This window comes from Zootoca vivipara, chromosome 6, assembly GCF_963506605.1.
Source record: "Zootoca vivipara chromosome 6, rZooViv1.1, whole genome shotgun sequence".
Lineage (NCBI taxonomy): Eukaryota > Metazoa > Chordata > Lepidosauria > Squamata > Lacertidae > Zootoca > Zootoca vivipara.
In genome coordinates this window covers 88,014,754-88,039,135 of record NC_083281.1, presented here as the reverse complement: position 1 = coordinate 88,039,135, position 24,382 = coordinate 88,014,754, and the positions used below count along the sequence as shown (strand labels likewise).

The 24,382-nt window shown below is 49.4% G+C and overlaps 1 protein-coding gene across 15 annotated transcripts in view; it reads right to left on the bottom strand.

Annotated features, from left to right (window-relative positions):
• HSPG2 (heparan sulfate proteoglycan 2) overlaps positions 1 to 24,382 on the bottom strand; it is a 202,675-nt gene that overhangs the window by 57,420 nt on the left and 120,873 nt on the right. For 7 of the 15 annotated variants that reach the window (XM_060276274.1, XM_060276279.1, XM_060276277.1 and 4 more), the window contains 19 exons: positions 23,530 to 23,625; positions 22,809 to 23,054; positions 21,402 to 21,503; positions 19,078 to 19,161; positions 16,843 to 16,935; positions 15,883 to 15,963; positions 13,766 to 13,996; positions 13,566 to 13,679; positions 11,064 to 11,191; positions 10,609 to 10,695; positions 10,009 to 10,067; positions 7,879 to 8,052; positions 6,227 to 6,337; positions 4,949 to 5,049; positions 3,930 to 4,110; positions 2,798 to 2,857; positions 2,278 to 2,400; positions 1,481 to 1,633; positions 1,041 to 1,183 (listed from right to left, as the gene is read on the bottom strand). In XM_060276274.1, coding sequence (XP_060132257.1) covers positions 1,041 to 1,183; positions 1,481 to 1,633; positions 2,278 to 2,400; positions 2,798 to 2,857; positions 3,930 to 4,110; positions 4,949 to 5,049; positions 6,227 to 6,337; positions 7,879 to 8,052; positions 10,009 to 10,067; positions 10,609 to 10,695; positions 11,064 to 11,191; positions 13,566 to 13,679; positions 13,766 to 13,996; positions 15,883 to 15,963; positions 16,843 to 16,935; positions 19,078 to 19,161; positions 21,402 to 21,503; positions 22,809 to 23,054; positions 23,530 to 23,625 — 2,367 coding nt within the window. The remainder of the gene's footprint in view (positions 1 to 1,040; positions 1,184 to 1,480; positions 1,634 to 2,277; positions 2,401 to 2,797; positions 2,858 to 3,929; positions 4,111 to 4,948; positions 5,050 to 6,226; positions 6,338 to 7,878; positions 8,053 to 10,008; positions 10,068 to 10,608; positions 10,696 to 11,063; positions 11,192 to 13,565; positions 13,680 to 13,765; positions 13,997 to 15,882; positions 15,964 to 16,842; positions 16,936 to 19,077; positions 19,162 to 21,401; positions 21,504 to 22,808; positions 23,055 to 23,529; positions 23,626 to 24,382) is intronic. The other 8 variants (XM_060276275.1, XM_060276286.1, XM_060276285.1 and 5 more) reach the window with 6 other exon arrangements.

The window sequence follows — 24,382 nt, the reverse complement described above, 5'->3', positions numbered from 1 at the left end:
TGGTTCTACTGAGGTCTACTGAGTATGTTTAGTTGGAAGCAACAAGGAGACAGACACCAGCTAGGAAATGGAGGGGAAAGCGAAAGAGGCCATGGAGAGGCTTGTGCAGAGGGTAGGGGGGTGGGCTACCTGTTGGAGCTCCTGGATCCGCCGCTGGAGAACCTCCAGGCTGTCACCTTGGAAGTGGAAGAAGCCAAAGACGGAGAGAGCCTATCCGGGGGATGGGGAAGAAAGAAAGAAAGAGAGGAAGGGAGCGGGAGGGGGCAGCCCGGAAGTGACAGAAGGAAGAGGAAGAGAGTGAAGGGAGGGAGGGAGGATCTCGTGGCCCTGGCCTGGGTCCCTGCCAGGAACAAGCCCCCACAAATTCCAGGAGGCAAAAGTCGAACAGTTACAAAGTCAATGTAGGATGGGATGCTGAGCAGGCTGTGCAGCTCAAGTATTTGTGAGCAGTGTTATAAGAATTCTAAGGTCTCAAGTATAAATGGAGTGTTCATAAATGTACAAATGTACAATGTACAATGGGCTCTGTTATTTTCTCCTACCGATAGAGAACCCACTTAAGGACTCTATACGGGCTTTTGCATGCCCCATAAGGCAAAAGGAGAAGTTTTTTCTTTTAACAACAGGTACTCAGATGGTACACTTGTTCAATTTAACATGTGAACGCCCCTACTCTAACGTCTCAAAAGTGTGCCCCTCCTAGGGTCCTGCTCACCGAAACATGCAACTAGGCAAGCACAATCACTTGCAAAAGTGTAGAGCTGGCTTATATGCAAAGGAGTAGCAAGGAACAAGAGTAGCCTTAGGCACGTGCAGAGTGCCTTTGCTTCATGGCTGAGTAAGGGCAGACAACCCTAAGATCGTTGGGGCTTTTTCTTTGGAGCAGAGGGGGAGGCTTCCACCTAACATCATCCGCCTCTCCCATCCTGGGCCCCTTTTTACTCTCTTCCTTGAATCCTCTTCAACACTGACATTTTCAGTGGTGGGGAGGCCTCTCTGAAGCAGAGAAGTCCATCGCCCCCTATTCTTCTGAGACTCACCTGTGGGGGCAAGTGGCCTCCTTCTTTTTCCCAGGTGATGGTGGCAGCAGGGGAGCCTCCTGCCCGGCAGTAGAGCCTCACGGTGCTCCCTTCATGGACCTCTGTCCGTTCCGGGCTCACCTGCACTTGTGGGATGCTGGCACCTGAGGAAGAGCAGAGCGGCAGGTGAGCCCACCTCTTCCCCTCCAATTGCCCCCAGCCCCTCTTGACCTGGCCCACGGAAAGGAGCGGCCACCCAAGATACTCGACAGAGATGGCTGCCAGGGTGGATATTATGATGATGATGATGATGATGGTGATGTCAGGGGCTGATCCGGGTAGGCTCCTTTTGGCCTAAGCAGGCGGGCTCTCTCCTCCTGCAGGGTCATATTCGGCACCCCCAGAGACAAGTCAAATAAATGGATGGCGTGCCACCCACTTCTCGCCTGGGCACAACGTACTGTGTACTTGTAAGAAGGCACGGGCCATATGTTGCCCAGCACTATTCCGCACACGGCACAAATACTGGGCTTCGTCGGAAGGCTCCGCTGCCGGGAAGCGCAGGATCCCACCCTGGATGACGGCTTTGGAGGAGATGATGCCCCCTTGTCCACCTGATAGAGAGAAGAAGAAGAAGAAGAAGAAGAAGAAGAAGAAGAAGAAGAAGAAGAAGAAGAAGAAGAAGAAGAAGAAGAAGAAGAAGAAGAAGAAGAGGAGTTGTTGTTGTTGTTCTTGTTGTTTGGACTTGATATCCCGCCTTAAGGCAGGCATGGCCAAACTTTGCCCTCCAGATGTTTTGGGACTAAAACTCCCATCATCCCTAGCTAACAGGACCAGTGGTCAGGGATGATGGGAATTGTAGTCCCAAAACAGCTGGAGGGCCAAGTTTGGCCATGCCTGCAAGCGGCTAACCATCTCCTTTTCCCTTCTTCCCCCACAACAAACACTCTGCAAGGTGAGTGAGGCTGAGAGACTTCAGAGAAGTGTGACTAGCCCAAGGTCACCCAGCAGCTGCATGTGGAGGAGAGGGGAAGCGAACCCGGTTCACCAGATTACTAGTCCACCGTTCTTAACCACTATACCATGCTGGCTCTCAGAGGAGAGAGAGGAGTCCCCCCCCCCAATTTCTTATGGATCACTTCCCAATACTCTTTTACCCTTTTACAAGTCCAAGTCCCCTGAAAAATTCCTGGGGATGCCCGGCAGAAGGTGATCTTTCGGAGATGGGGGCCACAGTGTCACCTAGCAGTAAGCTTACCAATCCACTCCACCGTGGGCTCTGGGCTCCCTGTAGCGATGCAGCGGAACTCGGCCGCTTGTCCTGGCTGGACGCTCAGCTGTGAGGGCTCAATGGTGGCCATGGGGTGGACCGCGGGTCCAGCTGCATCGGGGAGAGGAAAGTTTAAGGGAGCTCTGGGAAGCCGGGGTAGGGGGTCCATGCTGGTAGCAATTTCGGAGCAGGGATGGAGAAAGGCTCATGTGCTGTGCCCTCAAGACCCCGCAGAATCAGGAAAGGAACCGAGCCATGCGTGAGCAAATGGATGTCACCCTAGACATGAAGCATGCGTGAGGGCGCCTGCCCCACTGATGATTGTGGAGCAGGATGGTGGGTGGGTGTAAAAAACAGGAGTGCCGGCAACCCATCACCATGCCAGCAAAACCCATGCAAAAGAGGAGGAGGAGAAAGAGGTGGAAAGGACTCCAGCGCGAGGACATGAAACCGAAACCTTGCAGCGATGGACAATGGGGCATGCAAGTGGCGGCCAAAACCAACTTACAGGGCCTGTGGCCTTCCACCACTTCTACAGGTCCGTAGAACATCTGGGTCTTAGACGGAGCTGCAGGCGAGGGAGAGGGACGTGAAAACCAGGCCCAGGGGGGGTGAGGGCCTGGCCAATGGCAAGGACCCCTGGGCACCCAAGGGACTGTTTTCCAGAGCCGATGTCCTTGCCCAGTGGATCAGCCCACTGCTAAGGAAATGGATTATCCCTGGAGATATACTGTACTGTCCTGAATATAAGCCACACTTTCCCCACCAAAATTCCGACCGTGAAAAGTTAAAGTGTGGCTTAAATTCGTGACCTTACAAAAAAAAAGGGCTTTTACGGTAACATTTGCCATTTATGGTGTGAATGCCTGTGGAATTTTAAGGGAAAGGCTTATATTCGGGTATTGTCTTTTCTCTCTGCCCCCCCCCCGAATTTTAAAAGTGCTGCTAATTTGCAGGTGTGGCTTATATTCGGGCCAATACGGTGTGATTGGGTGCTGAACAAGGGACCCTCTGCATTCAAAACAGCAGCTCTGCCACAGAGCTTCTGCCTCACACTAAAAATAAAGAAAGCCTCTAGTCCTCATGGTACTGAGAAGGTTAGAAACAGGAGCTAAGTTAAGGCCCACCTAGTTCAGTATTGTCTACACTGGTTGGCAGCAGCTCTTCAAGTTTTCAGAGGGGGATCCTTTCCCCCTGCCCTACCTGGAGACACTGCGCAGGATTGAACCTGGGACCTCCTGCATGCCAAGCAGCTGCTCTAGAACTGAGCCGTAATCCTTTTCCTTCACACACGGGATCACAGGGAGCGGTCTTCGATGGAGCCCCTCCAGCTCAGCATTGTCTGCACTGACTGACAGAGGCCCTTCTGGCTTTCGAGCAGGAAAAAGGGGGTGAATGGACCTCTCTGATCCCGGCGCCTGAAACCCCAACTCCCATTACCCCCCAAGAAGCAACAGGTGGGAGCCATCTTTTGTGACATTTTGGCAGAGACGAACGTGCTCAGATGTCGTGTGCCCAGGGCTATGAGAGCAGCCTGTGGCCAGGTGGGCAAGGGTTGGGTGTCGGTGTTAAGCCACGATCCGGCTGTGCCTGCAGCCTCGGAGCACCCTGAGCATGCAGCCCCCTCCCCCCGTCCCTACCTTGCACGTAGAGGGTGGCGACTCCTTCGTCCATGTCGAACATGTTGGACCCTGTGCAGACATAGATCCCAGCGTCCTCTGGTTGGACGTTGCGTATAGTGAGGATCCCATTGAAGTCCATGGCCCGGCTGGGCAGCTTCCCATTGTTCTGGCGTGTCCATACCAGGGTGTAGGCAGGAGACTGGGTGTGGGCAGCCAGGGGAGGAGAGAGTTGGGACCCCAAAGACAGGCAGCTTTTCAACAGGTAGAGTTACCTCTCTACCAGCCTCCTCCCCCCCCCCGGCTTTTGACACCAGAGATGTGAGTAATAAATTAACCATTTGCAATTGTTTACAGTCGTCAACAGCTATCAGTCAGTCAATCACCCATTTCCACCACCCCTCTGAGTGATACCCCCTCCCCACCCTTTCTCTACATATAAGCGTCTGGGGACTTCTATTTCAGTGTATCTGACGAAGTGTGCATGCACACGAAAGCTCATACCAAAATAAAAAACTTAGTTGGTCTTTAAGGTGCTGTTGGAAAGAATTTTTTAAAATTAAATGATGATAGTGAGAATAACAGTAATGGTGATGATAAAAATAATAACAATGCACATTTGTTTTTAATGTGCACTTTCATGCAAGAATTTGTTTTTCAACATGCAACATGTATATGGACATTTCTTTCAATGTGTTGTTGTTTTTTAATTGAATGAGATTTGTATGTCGCTTGATTATAAGAAAACCTCTGCAAGTGGTTTAAGAAAAATATGGAAGAAAATATTAGAACTCTCCATTGGAAACATAAACAGGTATGTAAGAATATTCAAGATGTTTTTTAAAAAGGTAAATGACCTCTGGACAATTAAGTCCAGTCAAAGGCGACTATGGGGTTGCAGCGCTCATCTCGCTTCATTGTGGGGATTAAATGAGGAAGGGTGAGAACGATGTATGCCACCTGGAGCTCTTTGAAGCACGAGGTGGGGTGTACACGAACGCAAGCAAGCAGATGAGCACACAAAGGCCGAAGGGGCTCACCTTGCTCTTGGCTGTGCAGACAAAGGTGACGTCTCCCCCCGGCTTCACGCTCTGCACCTTCTGCTCTTCCACGGTCACTGTGATGGGCTTGCTGGGGCCTTCTGCGGAAGCAGAGAGAGATGTGCGAAAGACTCCCTCGTGGCCTTCCCCTTGCCCAGATCCATGCCTTTCCTTAGATGCTGTCCCACTTCCTCTCCCCAGCCCCATTTCTGGAATCCTCTCCCCAAGGAAATGCACCAGGTGCCATTGTTGACAACTTGCCTATTTCCCCCACCCTTTGGCAGCAAAGGGAGCCTCAGGCGTGGTCCATTTAGTGGGGTGGGAGGGGAGGAGTTATGCTAAATGAGCATCTAAGCCATTTTGAATTGTACAGAATCATAGGATTGTAGCGTTGGAAGGGACGACGAGAGCCATCTAGTCCACCCCTTGCAATGCAGTAATATTTTGTCCAATACCGGGCTCAAACCCATGTCCTTGAGATTAACTGTCCCTAGTTTTCAATTGCTTTTGTTTGTTTTGTCTTCTTGTGTGATTCCAAGACCCAGAGGCTTTCTTCTTTAAATGGATAAAAAAGGTAAAGGGTCCCTGGACAGTTAAGTCCAGTCAAAGGCGACTATGGGGTTGCGGCGCTCATCCTGCTTTCAGGCCAAGGGAACCGGCGTTTGTCCACAGACAGTTTTCTGGGTCATGTGGCCAGCAGGACTAAACCGCTTCTGGTGCAACGGGACACCGTGACGGAAACCAGAGTGCACGGAAACGCCGTTTACCTTCCCGCCGCTGCGGTACCTATTCATCTACTTGCACTGGTGTGCTTTTGAATTGCTAGGTTGGCAGGAGCTGAGACAGAGCAACAGGAGCTCACCCCGTTGCGGGGATTCAAACCACTGATTTGGTAAGTCCAAGAGGCTCAGTGGTTTAGACCACAGCACCACTTGCTCCCCTTCCAATGGAAATAATGTAAATAGCAACAACAAATGCCCACCCTCAGGCTGGCTCTACAGAAGACAGCCATTTTTGTGACTTGGGAACAGAATCCCATAATATGAGCCCTGCTGGATCCATGAGGCCAATGGCCCTTATAGTCCAGAATCCTGTTCTCACAGTGGCCAACCAGATGCCCCAGTGAGAAAGCCGCAAGCAAGGAGCAGAGAGCCCTCTCGACTCCTGTGGCTCCCATCCATTGGCACCAAACCCTCCCAGCACCAATCTCAAACTCTGCACCTCTACAAGCTCCTCCCGGTGAAGGAAGTTCACTCCTAGCAAGAAGGTGCGTCTCACCTGTGACAACCACCTCGGCACGGCTGGCATTGCTGAACTGCGGGTTCCGGCATGTGCAGATGTAGACGCCAGCTTCAGAGGGCTGGATGTTGGGGAAATGGAGCTCCAGCCCTGGGGAGGAAATCAAGGGAGATGGAGACAAGCTGGAAGGTTTCCCAGGGGTCATCTAGTCCAACCCCCCTGCAGGCCATTCTTTTTCACATTTTTCATTATTATTATTATTATTATTATTTGACAAAGTAATAATCATAAGTGAAGACGCCCTGTTTAGGAAAGTTTTTAATGTTTGATGTCTTATCATATTTTTAATTCCCTGTTGTGAACCGCCCAGAGTGGCTAGGGAAACCCAGCCAGATGGGCAGGGTACAAATAAATACTATATTGCTGTGTATAAGAATACTTTTTAACCCAGGAAAATCTTCTCAAAAGTCGGGGGTCGTCTTATACACCAGGTCATATTTCTTATACGGCGAGTATATCCCAAACTGTATATTTTAACTGGAAAAGTTGGGGGTCGTCTTATACGGCGGAATAAGAATAATACATAAATAAGAAAAAAAATATGCACCCCACCACCGAGACCATTCCATTGTAACTAATCCAACCTTCCAAAATTTCAACACCTCTTGCGATGGTTTGACCCCTTTCCATTTTAACAGTACAAATTCTACAAACACCCTCCATATCTCCTCAAAATCATTTCTCCTGCCTATTCCCCGTCTTAACCTTAATGGCACATGTAAATTTATCATTAATAGCTATATCCCACACCTCTTCTATTTTATATTCTGCTTGCCCCTTCCACTTCCTAGCTATCATAATTTGTGTAGCTGTCAATAAATTTGTGAGCAAGTCCTTCCTAGCCTGCGAGCCTTCCACTCCATCGTAAATTGATAATAAAGGTACCTGTGGACTTTCAGTCAGCTATAACCCAGTGATTTCTGTTATCTCCATAATTTGCCAGAAAAATTTTATATATTGTACAGAAGGCTTCTTTGGGAGGGTGTGTGTGCATAAGTGTTAGGGGGGGGGGGGAGACACACACACTTCTCCACCGAGTCAGCGTATGAAGGTAGCAGTCTTCCTTTTAAGCCAGACCAAACGACTCTGCATTTATTCATTTACCAAGCCAGGAAAGGAGAGACAGCTTCAGCCCTCCCCCAGAAACCCTGATGGTAACTGGGTCCCCCGGCTGGTTGCCCAGGAACATACAAAGGCAAGGGAATGTTTCTTGCCGTCCACTTTTTATTCCATATCTCCAGAGAGAGGCTATAGAACCCAGCCGCTTGGATAATGGTGTTGTCCCGAGTGACTCTCCACCCCCATCTCTCCCACTTCCTCATTCGTCACTTCTATGGGTGCTGCTACATGCCCTCTGTCTTTGAGCTCTTTGCTCCCCTACTTTCAAGGCTTGCCAGGTTCTGGGACGGGAGGTCTAAAGACACTGTGTCCATCAGCTGTTGCGCCTCCCCCCCCCCGGTGCTTCCTCCTCTCACGTTATTTCCCAATTTCCCCCCTCATCTGCCTCTGAGCTGCGACCTCCCTCAAACCCCTGTTGTAAATCTAAGCTGTCTTCCTCCTCCTTGGAAGGGTCAAGCTGGGGAGCCTGTCTCTACCATTCCTCCTCTGCCCAGTCCCTGACAGTAACCCACCTTGCTGCCTGCGCTGGGTGGTGCTGGGCACGGGGTGCCCGTCTTCCCGGGACCAGTAGAAATAGTGTGGTGGAGCCCCGCTGACGTGGCAACGCAGGGTCACCTCGCTGCCTTGCGAGACGGCGGTCCGCGGAGGGTGGACTTGCACGACGAGGCCTGGGTGGTCTGGAGTACCTGGAGAGTTGGGAAGGAAGGTTCTTTCAATCATATGTGGTGGTCTTGTAGTAAGGTTAAAGCTTGCTGTGGCTCAATCTGTTAAATGGGAAAGCAACTCCCCCACGCATGCGTGTTGTGGGAAATCCCCCCACCCCATCCCGACCCGACCCATCCATCCTCCCCAAGCCCATGGGCCTCCACTACTCAGCGCCCCCATTCCCCACCCCTGCCGCATGACATCACAGCACCCCTCTCTCTTGCCCCCCCCCGCCACGTGACATTATAATCCTCCCGCGTGACGACATTCACCACCCCAACGCCCCCTCTCTCCCCCTTGCATACCCCATGTGCAGGTCCCAGCAGGTGAAGGGACAGGATTCGGCCCCTGCCCTCCCCGCCGGCCGGACAGCCACACCCAGCAGCCTCTGTGTGCTTGCACATTTATATTCAATAGGTTGCCATGTTCATTTGTGATGTCACAGTTAGTCTTCAGCCAATGGCAGCAGCTGAGGCCTGAGATTAGCATCCTCAGCTGTGCTGGCTGGGCAATGCCATGTTATTGTGATGTCACAGATAGTCTGTAGCCAATGGCAGCAGCTGAGACATCCTCAGCTGTGCTGCTTTGACACCCAGCAGATAGTAATACAACTAACTTTGGAAGAAGGTTTTTCTAAAAAAGAAGGTCACAGGTGAGACATCTATATAATCTAGGTATATGAAAATGCTCATGTAGAGTGTGGCAACGTTGCATCAAAATTTCAAAGCAATCGGTCAAGTACTTTTGGAGCACATGAATTGGTAACAAACGGACAGCTACATTTTTATTTATATAGATGAAAAGGATGTTTAAAATAAACTTTGTAAAAACAACAACCCAGAAGCGTTTCTATTGGGAATTATAGGGACATAACTACCTAAACTTCATAGAAACTTATTCATGTATTCTACTACAGTGGCAATGTTACTTGCCCTGAAATGGAAAGAAGAAGTCCCAGCAAAAGAAGAATGGATACAAAAACTTATGGCATATGCAGAAATGGTGAAACTTACCGGAAAAATAAGAAATCAAGGTAACAAACTTTTTATAAAATAATGGGAATGGTTTATGGACTATTTACATATAAATTGTAAACAGATAAGAACATTGGCAGGATTATGGTAATAACCTGCAGTTTCGTAGGAGTATATATTTAAAGTAGATGAATAAATGAGCCAATTGAGTTAATTTGGATATGCAGAAGGTACTAAAAATAAATTTAAGGAACCGCAGAAAGAGGGGGAAGGAAGTCAAGTTTTTAAATGTCAAAATGATTGTAAAATTAGTGAAATGTATCAACCTGAAAAGCATAAATATTTTTTTTAAGAGAAAGAAAAGGTTATCCACCCCCCCCCCCTCTCTTGGAACACAAGAACTTGCAGAAATCTGATGAAGCTGAGTGTTGGAAGGTTTGAGGAGGATAAAGGAAAGTCCTTCCTCTTGCAGTGCAGAGTGAAACTGCGGAACTTGCCTACACAGGAAGCAGGGAGGACCACCAGCTTAGATGGCTGTAAAAGAGCATGGGGCAAATTCATGGAGAAAAAGGCTACCAATGGCTATGAACCGCGATGGCTATCCACGGTCGGAGGAAGCAAGGCTTCTGACTCTTGGCTGCTCGAAACTGCAGTATAGAATCATAGGATAATAGAATCGGAGAACTGGAAGGGGTCCCGAGGGTCATCTGGCCCAAACCCCTGCAATGCAGGAATCTTGGCTAAAGCATCCCTGCTTGTGGGCTTCTTGCAGGCTTCTGGTTGGCCATTAAGAGAGCAGAATGCTGGTCCAGATGTGCTAGTGGCCTGACCTGGCGGGCTCTTCTATCTATACACAGCAACCCTTCGCTGCTGGCAATGTGGCGTGTGCAGTGTGTGTGTGTGTGTGTGTGTGTGTGTGTGTGTGTGTGTAGGCAGAGGCCAGCTGGCGGACTTCTTACTCACCCAGGGGGACACACTTCTGCCCACGGAGATTGGGGTTTCCTGTGTAACCTGGAGCACACCTGAGAAGGGAGCAAGAGAGAGAGACAGGTGAGAATCATACCTCTGAGAAAGAGACCAGTCAGTGGCCCTAACAGGGGTGACAGAAGAATTGTTGAGAGTTAGGGCAGAGTGTTAGGACCCAGGTGGCGCTGTGGGTTAAACCACTGAGCCTAGGGCTTGCTGATCAGAAGGTCGGGGGTTCGAATCCCTGTGACGGGGTGAGCTCCCGTTGCTCGGTCCCGGCTCCTGCCAACCTAGCAGTTCGAAAGCACGTCCAAATGCAAGTAGATAAATAGGAACCGCTACAGCGGGAAGGTAAACGGCGTTTCCGTGTGCTGCTCTGGTTCGCCAGAAGTGGCTTTGTCATGCTGGCCACATGACCTGGAAGCTATACGCCGGCTCCCTCGGCCAATAATGCGAGATGAGCACGCAACCCCAGAGTCGGTCACGACTGGACCTAATGGTCAGGGGTCCCTTTACCCTTTACCTTTACCTTAGGGCAGATCCAGAGGGCTACTGGGCTACATCCCTGCCCGTCCGCCAGGCAGTTAAGATACTCACTGCTCGCAGTACTGGCCGGTGTAGCCCGGCTCACAGGCTGTGCAGCGGTAGCCTCCGCCCCCCAGGCTCTCACACGTCCTTGAGAACCTGAATAAAATAAAATAAAATAAAATAAGGAAGAAGACCTGGGAATATTAGTCTGAATTATCTCCAACAGAAAGGACTCTGGGTTTATTTTTTTTGGGGGGGGGGAAGTACTTTTAAATATTTTTTTCCAATTCATTATGGATCCCTTCCCAATACTCTTTTTGTAACCCTTGATAGCTTTATCCACCCGGAGTGGCTAGCTAAAGCAGATTCGCTCCCCCTGCCCACAAATCCACATCTGCTGCCAGCCCATCCTGAAACCCAGTCCAAGCCCCATCTACTCAGTCTGTCTCTCTCTCCTCTCTCTCTCTCTCTCTCTCTCTCTCTCTCTCTCTCTCTCTCTCTCTCAAAATGAGACAACATCGTACTGGTTTTCTGGATCTGTCAGCGGACAGGCGCAGGGCTGGCAGTCCTCTGGGGTGCCCGCAGTGGCATCGCCGTAGAATCCGGGGGCACACTTGTCACAGAACTCCCCAGCAGCATGATGAAGGCAGCTCTGGTAAAGGCAAATCATTTAACGTGTCAACACAAATAGAAGTTATTAAAATTACTTGGTTCCAACAAGAACACTTGGCTGAGTTTAGACCAGGCATCCCCAAACTGCGGCCCTCCAGATGTTTTGGCCTAGAATTCCCATGATCCCTAGCTAACAGGACCTGTGGTCGGGGAAGATGGGAATTGTAGTCCAAAACATCTGGAGGGCCGAAGTCTGGGGATGCCTGGTTTAGACTAATTTCGCAGACAGAGGTATCCCAAGATGGAGCCAAATAATTAAATACAGATCAAAGATAGAAACGGCTGAACTGAAACAGCAAAGAGTAGACAGAAGTCAACAAACCAACAAATTAAAAAAGGGGATTCAACCCAGTACGAGGGACTTTGTGAGCAGAACACCCTGATACTGGTTTGAATTAACTAAATACTGCTTTTTGTTTGATAGGTAGTTTTAGTTTTGTTAATTTTTTGGTTTTATCGTTGTGAATTTTTCTTTTTCTTTTCTCTCTCTCTTTTTATTTTTTATATGATACACACTTATTCTAGATGCTTGACAATTTGATTATGTATACTGCAATAACTATCTTAAGTCTAGAAATATCCAATGTAAGATTAGTTTGTGGTTCTTTGTTTTTTGTAGGTAATGTTTGCTTACCAAAAGTTAAAAAAAGAGAAGTTATTGATATTGCAGTAGTTGTATAAGGGATTATTATTTTGACAAGAATGTAATTGAAATCAATAAGATTTTGGAACACAGAAATAAAGTAAATAATCAATTCTAGCCACCTAAATTATTTAATTTGGTACTTGAATGATTGGTATTAGTAGTTGTATTATAATTTGGCATTGTTATAATGAGGCTATTATTGGACTGTAATTGAAAACTAATATATATATATATATATATATATATATATATATAAAAGAAACAGAGAAAGGAAGGTAAGTGTGGGGAGGGCCGGGTGGTGATGGTGGAATTCTGATGCAGAGTGAAATATGCCCAGCAGAAACCGTTTCGTCTGTGCAATTCTCTCTCTCTTTCCAAAGGCAATATTTATGTCAAATAAACTGGCCAGGAAATAAATGGATTCAGCACTGGTTAAATAGGGCACTTTCAAAATTGTAACCCTGCCGCAAGCGCCAAAGGAAGTGTTTGTGCAGACAAAAATGTACAAATATACACAAAATCTCTCTCTCTCTCTCTCTCTCTCTCTCTCTCTCTCTCTCTCTCTCACACACACACACACACACACATTTAGGGAGTTCTCAGCTTACTATTTTACCTTCCCTTCATTTTTATACCTTAACATTTAAACAGTTTTAGGGAAGTCTCTGGAAACTAGGGCTGGGCGACATCAACATTGTGATATATCACCAGCTAAACATTGCAATATATTGATATACCACAACGTCTGAAATAAGGATGGAGCTACGTATAGGCCATTAGCTGGCTTGACAGTTTTTCCCACATTGTGATTTTTGCACAGCACACGCATTATGATTCATGATATACTGCCAGGTCAAAAATTATATAATCGATATCACAGTATGGAGTTCAAACTGGTTCTGGACGATTTATCGATACATCGCCCAGCCCCACCGGCGGGCCGAGAATTCATGTCTTGAAAGGATATATAATTGTTCCAGTACAAATATGGATACAAAATGTTCTGGGTTCCATCCCTGACAGCACCTCTAAATAGGGCTGGGATGAACCAATGGCATAAGTTTATGTTCCTTTTTAAACAATTTTTATTAATTTTTCCGTTTTACAATTTAAAATGTTCATTTTACATCCTTAAGATATCAATAGCTTCCCTTCTTCTCTCTCCATGGTTCATTTTACATACAGTGGTACCTCGGTTTATGAACACAATTGGTTCTGGAAGTCTGTTCATAAACTGAAGCGTTCATAAACTGAAGCGAACTTTCCCATTGAAAGTAATGGAAAGTGGATTAATCCATTCCAGATGGGTCCGTGGATTACTCAACCTGAAGCGTACTTAACCCCAAGCATGGGTGTAATTGGTTCCGGAAGTCTGTTCATTAACTGAAGCGCTCATAAACTGAAGCGAACTTTCCCATTGAAAGTAACGGAAAGTGAATTAATCTGTTCCAGATGGGTCCACGGCGTTCGTAAACCGAAAATTCGTAAACCGAGGTGTTTGTAAACCAAGGTTCCACTGCAGTGGCATACATAAATAACCTTTTTTGACACTTGGGAATTTCAGTCAGAATTATCCCCAACAGAAAGGAACTCTGGCTATTTTTTTTTTTAGGAAAGGACTTTTAAACCATTTTTTTCCAGTTCATTATGTATCATTTCCCAATACTCTTTTACACATAAGTTTGTGTAACCTATGGAGGTTGCTCACCGAACAGGCCCCTGTCTCAGGGTGGCAGGAATCTGAATGCCCGTTGCATTCGCACAGCGCACAGTGCCCCAGGTAGAGCCCACCGCCTGTCCGGGTGTAGCCAGCTGTACAATCCTGCAAGAGAAGGAGGGACAGGGTGGCATCAGCAAACAGTCCCCATGGGCCCACGTGCCCAGCCTGGCCCAGCAAAGTGTGCTCACCTGGCAGGAAAGACCCTGGTAGCCTGGTGGGCAGCGGCATTCCTCCACCTCCAGAGCCCGGGGCAGGCTGGTGTAGGTGGGCACCGCGGTCTCCATGCTGACACCGGTGATGCCAGCCGACAGCATCTCAGTGGAGTGAGTGGCGCGGATGAGAATCTCGTCCAGGTCAGCCAGGACCATCATAAGGTGCTCCCGGGTGGCTGGCTGGCCATCTGGGCGCTTCCAGTATTGCTGGGGAGAAAAGGGGGGGAAGGTTGATACCGTGGGATGGAATCCATCGGTGCAGTCAAATGCAACATTCCTTATTTCCCTAGAGTGGGCACAAGCAGGGGGATATCCAGTCAGTGTTGCTGTTCCACTGGTCTGAAGTTTCCTCCCCCTACATGATACCTGGGAGATGTTGTTGTTGTTGATTTATTATTATTATTATTATTATTATTATTATTATTATTATTATTATTATTTATACCCCGGGCACTGGCTGAGTTTCCCCAGCCACTCTGGGCAGCTTCAAGCAAAATATTAAAATACAATTATTCATCAAATATTAAAAGCTTCCCTAACCAGGGCTGCCTTCAGATGTCTTCTGAAAGTCAGGTAAAGGTAAAGGGACCCCTGACCATTAGGTCCAGTTGTGACCGACTCTGGGGTTGCGCGCTCATCTCGCATTATTGGCCGAGGGAGCCGGTGTATAGCTTCCAGGTCATGTGGCCAGCATGACAAAGCCGCTTCTGGCAAACCAGAGCAGCACATGGAAACACCGTTTACCTTCCCGCTGTAGCGGTTCCTATTTATCTACTTGCATTTGGACGTGCTTTCGAACTGCTAGGTTGGCAGGAGCTGGGACCAAGCAACGGGAGCTGACCCCATCACAGGGATTTGAACTGCCGACCTTCTGATCAGCAAGCCCTAGGCTCAGGTGTTTAACCACAGCGCCACCTGGGTCCCTTCTGAAAGTCAGAGAGTTGTTTATTTCCTTAACATCTGATGGGAGGGCCTTCCACAGGGCGGGCGCCACTACCGAGAAGGCCCTCTGTCTGGTTCCCTGTAACTTCGCTTCTTGTAGTGAGTGAACTGCCAGAAAGCCCTTGGCGCTGGACCTTTGTGTCCAGGCAGAACGATGGGGGTGGAGATGGACGTGGCGCTGTCTGACTCCATAAAAGAGCTGAGTCAAGCAGCCATTTTCTCAGACTAGTTTTCTCTTTCTATTGTCTTGCTGTTCTTTTGCTGCCATGATGCTCTCCTGCAGCCATTTTGTTATCTTAATGTAAATTTTGCTGTTTGCTGGCTCTCAGCCAGCAGCACATGAGTTCATATGAGACAAACTCAGTTTCTTTAAATAACTACCAAGGAAAGCCTGACTTTCAGGGATCAAATCATGAACTGAAATGTGAGTAAACTTGTTGTTATTTGTTTCAGAAAGACTCTCTGTCTTTATTCTGTGAAGAGGGATCAAAAGGGCACAATATAACTTCCAGCTATATTGAGCGAAGTATGTTCTGCTACATCACTTACCAGCGTGAGCAAAGGAAGGATAATACTTATTCAATATATCCTTTCCTACTATCCTTAACATTCCCACAGGTACCAGCAGAAAGCGGGGAAGGGGTTAAAGCTGACCAAAAGTCCAGAGGTAGCATTATTATCTATTTACGATCGGGTGGAAGGTTCGCAGGCTAGGAAGGACTTGCTCACAAATTTATTGGCAGCTGCATGAATTATAATAGCCAGGAAGTGGAAGGGGCAAGCAGAATATAAAATGGAATGATGGTATAAAGAGGTGTGGGATGTAATTATTAATGATAAATAGCGGGGAAGGGGCAGTAATGGAACTGGCTTCACTGCAACTCTCCCCTGCTGGGGTATTGCAGCCTCTGACCATGTAGAAGTTCTTGCAGAGCCAGATAAGCTCATTTTGCCAGCTGGCGGGCACAGCAGAGGGACAGGACAAGTGGCAATGGACAATGGAAACAAGCTGCAGGGTCCGTAAACTTAGATCCATTGCTCCTCCTCCTCCAGTCACTTTATTTAAGCCTGAGTGGCCCACGTTCTCCACCAAAGCATTGCCACCAAGAGACACATTGAGCTCAGGTGCAGACGGCACAGGGAGGGCTCACCTCCTGGAAGATGACCTCAAAGCTCTTGCGTTCCCGAGGCCGCAGCTCCGACAGGTAAGCCACCAAGGTGATGTCGTTACCCTGGGGGGACACACACCAAAAGAGAATGTAAGAACATAAGAAGAACTGGCTGGATCAGTCCAGTATCCTGTTCGCTGGGGTGCCCCCAAGGGAAGCCCTCGAGCAGGATTCAAGCATGAGAGCTACCCTCGCCTCCTGTGGTTTCCAGCAACTGGGATTCAGAAGCGTCACTGCCCCCTCCATTGAAATCAGAGCATGGCCCTTATGGGTAGTAGCCACAATGGCTAGTAACCTTATTCAGAAGGTAAAGGTAAAGGACCCCTGGGTGGTTAAGTCCAGTCAAAGGCAACTATGGGGTTGTGGTGCTCATCTCACTTTCAGGCTGAGGGAGCTGGTGTTTGTACACAGACAGCATTCCGAGTCATGCGGCCAGCATGACTAAACTGTTCCTGGAACACCGTGTCAGAAGCCAGAGTGCACAGAAATGACATTTACCTTCCCGCCGCAGCGGTACCTATTTATCTACTTGCACTGGTGTGCTTTCGAACTGCTAGGTTGGCAGGAGCTGGGACTGAGCAACGGGAGCTCCCTCTGTCGCGGGGATTCGAACTGCTGACCGTCCGATTGGCAAGCCCAAGTGGCTCAGTGGTTTAGACCACAGTGCCACCAGCAGCCCTTTTCTTAATCACATGCTTTTTCTGCTAGTGGCTAAATCCCACCCCCACCCCCCAAAAAACCTTCCAAATCAAAGGCATAAATAAACATTTATGGGAGCGGTATACATGGGACCTAGAGCTTCCTCCAATCCCAGAAATGAGGGCCTCTGCTGCTGTACAGGTCCCGATGCCCAGTGAGTTCCAGGGGTGTGCCCCCCCCACCTCTCTAGCTAAACCTGTACAAACCCAGCCCTCTCCTGAGCAAGCAGGGACACTTCCTTACAGTGATCTGCACATCAGCGTCCGGCAGAGGGGTGCCTCGTCCTCCGGCATTGTAGGAAAGGGTGTAGCGAAGATGGCCCCCGTAGGATCCAACCTGCAAATGTTGGGCGAGAGGGGTCAGGTCATTCCATCTTGGTGCAGGTCATGGGTCGCACCCCTCCCCCCACAAGTGTCATGCACCCATCGTAAGGCCCACGTTTTGAAATTTTCGACTTTATAAAAAGTGAATTTCCCTCCACCGTTGCATTTCCCCCAAAATGGTTGAGCACATGGTTCTTCTCTTCCCTCTGCTGCCGATTTCATTCCCACAACATCCTTGCAAGGTAGGACAGACTGAGAAATTTCTAATGAAATTTAAATCAAGTAAATAGGAAGATGACTGAACTGAAACACAAACGAGTAAGACTTCTCTAACCAGACCCAGTTTATACGAAACTAGATGCAATATCATCACATTTCAGAGAGTCAAATAATAAGTTTAAAAAAACAGACTGGGGAGTCTTTTAAAGAAACTGCACCCTGCGCATGGTGGCGAACTACTTCTGGGGCTAGCATGGAACCCCCAAAAGTAACGTGCACCCCCTTTATGCTGCCATTCGCTCACCCACTCCCTCCCCACATTTTAAGCTCTTCCAAAACACAGAAGTCATCAGGAGGGTGTCTGCCACAAGCAGTAGGGAACCTTCTTCTGCCCAAGGGTCACCCTCAGTGGTTGGTGGGGCTAAAGTGGGAGGTGCTAAACTCCTAAGTAGGTGCAGCCATCGACGCGACTGACAGGTGCCACAGGCTACATTCCAACGATGCAAAAATAAAGTAGATACAGTACACGTATCTATGTGTGCCCTCTTCTCCATCTTGACAAGCGAGAAGCGTCACAATTGAAGGACACATCCTGGCCTGGCAAAAGCACTTGGGGAGTAGCAGAGATTCTCAAGGGCAGGAAAGAGAAGCCTAGAGGGCCAGGTTAGGCTTCTGAGGCTGGAAGTAACCTGCAACCCTGCTCCAAAGATTTGCAGCTTCTTGATGCAGAGAAAACAAAGAGGGTTCTGTGCATGTGCAAGGACTTCCAGAGGAGCCCTGAAGCAGCTGGATCAGGCCCTCCCGAGTCCAGCACCTTGTTTCCCCAGGGGTCAACCAGAGGCCCATTATGGCAAGCCCGCAAGAGGGACCTGATAAAACAACAGCCTTCTCCTCACTTGTGATTCCCCACAGCTAGTATTATTCAGAGGCATTGCCGCTTCTGCAAGTGTGTCTATGCGAGAGATAAAAAGCTTCACACATACCCCTGCAAAAAACAACAACACACAGAGCGTTCTCTCTGTGGTCCCCCAAGGCACGACCTTCCCAAGGCACCAGGGGTACAAAACTGCAGCGTCACCATCCATTTCGTAAAATTATAGAATCGTGGAGTTGGAAGGGACGCCGAGGATCGTCGAGTCCCGTGGTTCCCAATGTGGGGCACACACTCCACTGGAGGGCAATTTTATTTTTAAGGGGGGCAATTTGAGAATGAGTTATTAACAGTTCATGGCTTTTTAGGCTTCCTCCACGTGAACAGAAGTTCACTTTTGAATAATAAGAATTACAGTGAGGGGGGGGAAGTATTTGATCCCCTGCTAAATTGGCCCGTCTGCCCTCTTGACGAAGAAAATGACCAGTCCATAATTTTAATGGTAGGTTTATTGTAGCTGCGAGAGGCAGAATAACAACAGGAAAAACCCCAGAAACCCACCGGGGTGGGGGCGGATCAGGATTTTAGAGATGCTTAGGTGAGTCTTGGCCAAAAAAAGGTTGGGAACCAGTGGTCTACTCTAGTCCGATCTCCTGCAATACAGGAATATGCAGCTGTTCCATACAGAGATCGAACCTGCAACCTTGGCGTTGGCACAGGGGCCAACCTGATGTCCCCATGGAAAACCAGCAAGCAGGATTGGAGCTCAAGACCAACTCTCCCCCTCCTGTGGTTTCCAGCAATTGGTATTCCGAAGCCCTGCTGCCCCTGGCTGTGGAGGCAGAGCCCTTGCGGCTAGAAGCCCCTTCCCTCCTTGATTTTGTCTCATCCTCTTCCAAAGCCAGCAAAGACAGTGGCCATGTGGCCATGTGCTGTGTGAAGGACTTTCTTTTGTTTTGATGCCACCGCCATGCAAACAGACACACGCCCGGAGCCCCCGGAATGGCTCTCATCCCTGCGCCTCACCTCCGCCCCTCCCCTTGCAGTCCATGCAGTTAAGATTACCTTGTCCCCCAGGAAGGGGTCTGGCAGCTTCCAGTAGAAAGTGATTTCGGGAAGGAGTGAGAAGCCCTTGTAGAGCAACCAGTACTGAGGCAGAAGAAAGATATTCAGAGGAAAGTGAGAGGGACCAGCTGACAGACGAGACAAATCTCACAGCTCCACAACATGTGCCACAGGCAGGCAGGCACCACAGCTCAGAGAGAGAGAGAGAGAGAGAGAAAGAAAGAAACCCACTGCCCAGAACGTGCCCCAAACTCCAAGCCCGTGGGGTGGGTGGGGTGGCACAATGACTCTATCACTCAGCCACCCGCTCTCCCAAAGAGCTGTCGCAACAACGTTCTCCATCTGCCTGGTTCTCTCTGGCTGCTTTGGACCACAACTCCCATCAGCCCCGAGTTGTGAATTGCAAACCCAGCGTCAGGTTTCTGGGACTCGGCTTCCTCTCCCTCGCACCCCTTGGCAGTAGATAAGCAGAACAAAACGAAAGGAGTCTCTTACCAGTTAGAAATTTTAATGACCACAGCGAGAGAACAAATAATCCATTTCCTAGGAACGGCGGTGCTCCCAATTAAGGGTTCCACCCAATTCTTCCCTAGTCACCCACTTCACTTCCACAATTTGCAACCTGATCTTGCAACCGCTGTGCTGTCTGTGCTGCCACTTTATCTGCTCTCCTTGACCTTGGGCTGAGCGGCTGGACGCTTTCCAGCGAAATTGAGTCTGTTAACTCTCTCTTGCAGTTCTTCCTCTCCTAGCTGCTCCCCACCCAGTACTTCTCAGCTTCTGCCTTCTGAACTATGTCCCTCTGCAAACCACTGTTCCAAATCTCGTGGGAAGATTCAGGATCCTAATCAGGAGCAGGGGGAGGCTCCCACCATTCCTCCTCAGTGCAGCCCTCCTCAGCACGGTCCCTGACACCCAGGTTGCTGGAGGCAGGTGGGCCACAAGGACAAGATCCGAGGGGGACGACGACGGGGGGGGGCACCATCAAGCCAGCTTAGGGCAAGATGAAAGGGCTCCCCTGTCCCACAAATTCGTACGCCACCACAGAGCCAATTGAGGCCGCTAGGTTTCCACACAGCTGATTGCAAGACAGGGTCACTGTTTGGTAGCCCTGGAGGCAGAAGCCAGTTGAATTCATAAGGTACCCTGGGGAACTAACCTCAAGGTTAGATTACTGCAATGTGTTATACTTAGGGCAGCCTCTGAAGACGGTTTGGAAACTTCAGTTGGTGCAGGATTCAGTGGCTAGGTTGCTCACCGGAGCAAGACGTTTTGAGCATATTACTCCGATCCTGGTCTTGACTGCACTGGCTACCAATTAGTTTCCGGGCCCAATTCAAAGTGCTGGTTCTGACCCACAAAGCCTTAAACAGCTCAGGACCGCAATACCTCAAGTTCCGCCTCTTCCCATATATGAACCTACCCATACCCTGCAATCATCTTCTGAGGCCCTCCTTCCTGTGCCTCCTCCTTGAGAGGTCTGGAGGGTGGCAACACAAGAACAGGGCCTTCTCTGCAATGGCTCCCCGTCTGTGGAATGCTCTCCCCAGGGAAGTTCACCTGGCGCCTTCATTAGACAACTTTAGGCGCCAGGCAAAAACGTTCCTTTTTAACCAGGCCTTTGCCTGACCTGATTTACATCCTATGCCCTTTTTTCTGGCTCTTTTAATTAGAAGGGTTCTATTGGGTTGTCATTATTATTATTATTTTATGTATGTGATCCTTTATGTGAACTGCCCTAAGACCTTCAGGGATAGGGTGGGTGAGTGGATAAATAAATAAATAAAATAAAATAAATAAATAAATTTTGGGGCAGAGGAGGGGAAGCAGATTGGGCCTGGTAAGCAATTCAGTAAAAAAAAAAATGGAACCGTTAAGAATGGACAGGAAGGCAAATCTGCAAAATGCTCCTCCTCCCCATCAAGGAGGCAAAGGGAAGTTTTCACGACCAAACGTGAACCCAGAATTGTAGATCTGGAAGATTCCCCAAGGATCCCCAAGTCCAACCCCCCTGCCAATGCTTGCTTTGCATCTTCTAGGTGAGCAAATGCCAAAAGCAGGGTGAGGTCCAAGGCAAGAGGGAGAAAAGAGGAGCCAGCTTTGGCACCAACGGCCCCTCAAATTCCGCACATACCCACCCCTGCCCCCAAACATTTTGCTTTTTTTAAAAAATGCCTTCCAGATTTTTTTTTTGGGGGGGGCGTTTTTCTACCTCTGCTCTGGACAGCTGTGTGCTGTGTGGCAGAGCTCTCCCCTCCTCACAAACCTCTCCATGCCAATGTTCCATTCACTACCCACTCTGCTTGCGCCCTGCTTGTGGGTACCTTTTTAGCCTCAGACGCCCTGAGGCGGTACTGGGAGGAGGAGGAGAGCAGGTTGCTGGAGGAGTCTGAGGACCTTCCGCCGGGGAGTCCTTGTCCCTGGGGCTTGAGGCCAAGAGAAGATGTTCAGTGAGAAGAGGTAGAGGGAAGACAGGAAGGTAGTGGGGAGCAAAGGGAGGGAGGGAGGATCGAAGGATAGGAGAAAGGAGGGCAGGAAGGGAAAGGGAAAGATGGCAGGGTGGAGGGAAGGAGAGAGAAAAGCAGGCCCGGCTCTAGGTGCAGTTCCGGTGGCGCGGGGCGCCGGGCCGGGCGCTGCACGGCGAAGCCGCGCAGAAGCCGTGGTGCGTGCTGCGAGGGCGGGAGCGCCGGAGCGATCTCCTCGCCTCAGCGCCAGGGCGCCCGATCTGCTCGAGACGGCCCTGGAGAAAAGGACGGAGGGAAGAACAGAAGGAAAGATGGAAGCAGGCAGAAAAGGAAGGTTGTCTCCTTTTCTCACACAGGGCATATAGAAGTCAAAGCTGGGGGAAAAATACGTTCAAAATGTTGTCTATAAGAAAATTATTATAAATTAGTTTGGAGATGGTATCTAACACCAGTCAGATTAAATCAAATAAACAAGGAATATTCAGTGTTACGTTGGAGGGGATGCTAGGAATCTGGGAATTATATTCACATGTGGTGGGGGTGTAAATATTTTTTGGCAAAGGGTGTTTAAGGAGATAACATAAATCACTGGGTTAAAGCTGGCCGAAAGTCCAGAGGCAGCATTATTATCAATTTACGATGGGGTGGAAGGTTCTCAGGCTAGGAAGGACTTACAAATTTACTGACAGCTGCACGAATTATGATAGCCAGGAAGTGGAAGGGGCAAGCAGAATATCAAATGGAAGGATGGTATAAAGAGGTGTGGGATACAGCTATTAAGGATGAATTAACATGTGCCATTAAGGTAAGACGGGGAATATGCAAGAGAAATGACTTTGAGGAGATACGGAGGGTGTTTGCAGAATTTGTACTGTCAAAATGGAAAGGGGTCAAACCATCGCAAGAGGTGTTGAAGTTTTGGGAGGTTGGATAGTTACAATGGAATTTTTATTTATTTCTGATTATTTGTCAAATAAATGAATGGATACATATTTTTTAAAAAAAATAAAGAAAAGGAAGGTTGGGGAAGACAAAAGGATGGAAGAAAGGGCAGAGGGAAGGAAGGACAGAATCCCTGGAAAAGGGAATAAGACATAAGCTCTGAGCCCCTCTCCCCCACCCCGTGGTTCGGCTTCCAAACCCAGTATGGCCCAGATGAGTTTGATTTCCGCCAGTGCACTGGCAGCAAGCAGATGTGCCCCAGGGCAGTGCCGAGCATGGAGAACCAGGGCTCCCCTATGAGGCCAAGGAAGGGCAGGGATGTACCTGGGAGCCAGGAGCAGCGGCAAGAGAAGCAGGGAGCAGAGGAGCCCTGGCCAAGGAGGCAAAGGAGCGAGGAGGGCCAGAGTGGGCTGCCTGGGCAGCAGAGGGGGTCCGCAGTCCTGCTGGAGGGGGTTGGGGGCCGCTCTCCTCCTTCTCCTTGGGAGGAGGGGGCGCCCTGTGGGAGGAGGCCTGCCAGCGGGACAGCATCTCCCAGATTTCAGCATCACGTCTCAACTGGGCTTCCTGCACCTGAAGGATGGAGGCGAGGGAGTCAGGGAAGGAAGGAAGAAGCAGGGTGGGGAAGAGAGAGAGAGAGAAAGAGAGAGAGAGGCAGGCAGGCAGACAGAGCAAAGGAGGATCTGCAAGCCCAGTACAGAGAGGTAAAGGACCCCTGGATGGTTAAGTCCAGTCAAATTCGACTATGGGGTGCGGCACTCATCTCCGCTTTCAGGCCGAGGGAGACGGTGTTTGTCCACGGAAAGCTTTCCGGGTCATGTGGCCAGCAGGACTAAACGGCTTCTGGTGCAACGAGTGCCAGAGAGCACAAAAATGCAATTTACCTTCCCGCTGCAGAGGAACCTATTTATCTACTCGCGCTGGCAGGCCTGAAAACGGTTGGCTGTCCTAGGAAAGGACAGGGCTCGGAATGGCTTCCCAACCCAGGACGAATGCTGCAATCCCCAGCTGGGCAGATCCACGTGGAGCCGCCTTTTGCACTCGTTACCTGGGTGGCTCGCCGGACCCGGCCGCCAGAGCTGGGGATCCTGCCAGCTGCCACGTCCTTCCTCAGCTGCTCCTCTGTGAGGGATGTGGAGTTCTGCTGGGGTGGGACACGGGGGGCAGTGGGCATGTTGAAAGCTGGCCGGCCTCTTGCCTGGCCACGCAATGCTGGCAGCCTCCCCACACCCGCCTCCCTTGAACATTCACAGTTGCCCCCCATGCAGAGGCTCAGCTGTTTGGGGGCTCGGTATGGGGTGCCCATGCAGGGAAGGGAGGGAAAGGCAGACAGGAACACATTAGCAGGGCAAAGTGCACACACACACCCCCAATTTGCACGAAGGGGGCAGGCTATAAAGGGGGGGGTCCTGTTGATCTTAGGAGGCAGCACACCACAGAGTTGGGGGCATGCACTGACCCCAGCCATGCCAAAATTAGAAGGGCTGTAGCTCATATGCGGTGGTCATGTAAGATAACAAAGTCATTTTGGGAATTGATGTACAGTGGTACCTCTGGTTACGAACTTAAGTTGTTCTGGAGGTCCGTTCTTAACCTGAGGTACCACTTTAGCTAATGGGGCCTCCTGCTGCCGCCCCGCCGCCGCCATGCAATTTCTGTTCTCATCCTGAGGTAAAGTTCTTAACCCGAGGTACTACTTCTGGGTTAGCGGAGTCTGTAACCCGAAGTGTTTGTAACCCGAGGTGTTTCTAACCCGAGGTACCACTGTATAATGAACTGGGGGGGGGGAGAATGTTTTAAATAACATTTGTCAAAAAACCAGAAGCTTTTCTCTTTGGAATTACAGGTACCGACATTCCAAAAGACCAGAAAAGACTGTTTATGTACGCGACAACAGCTGC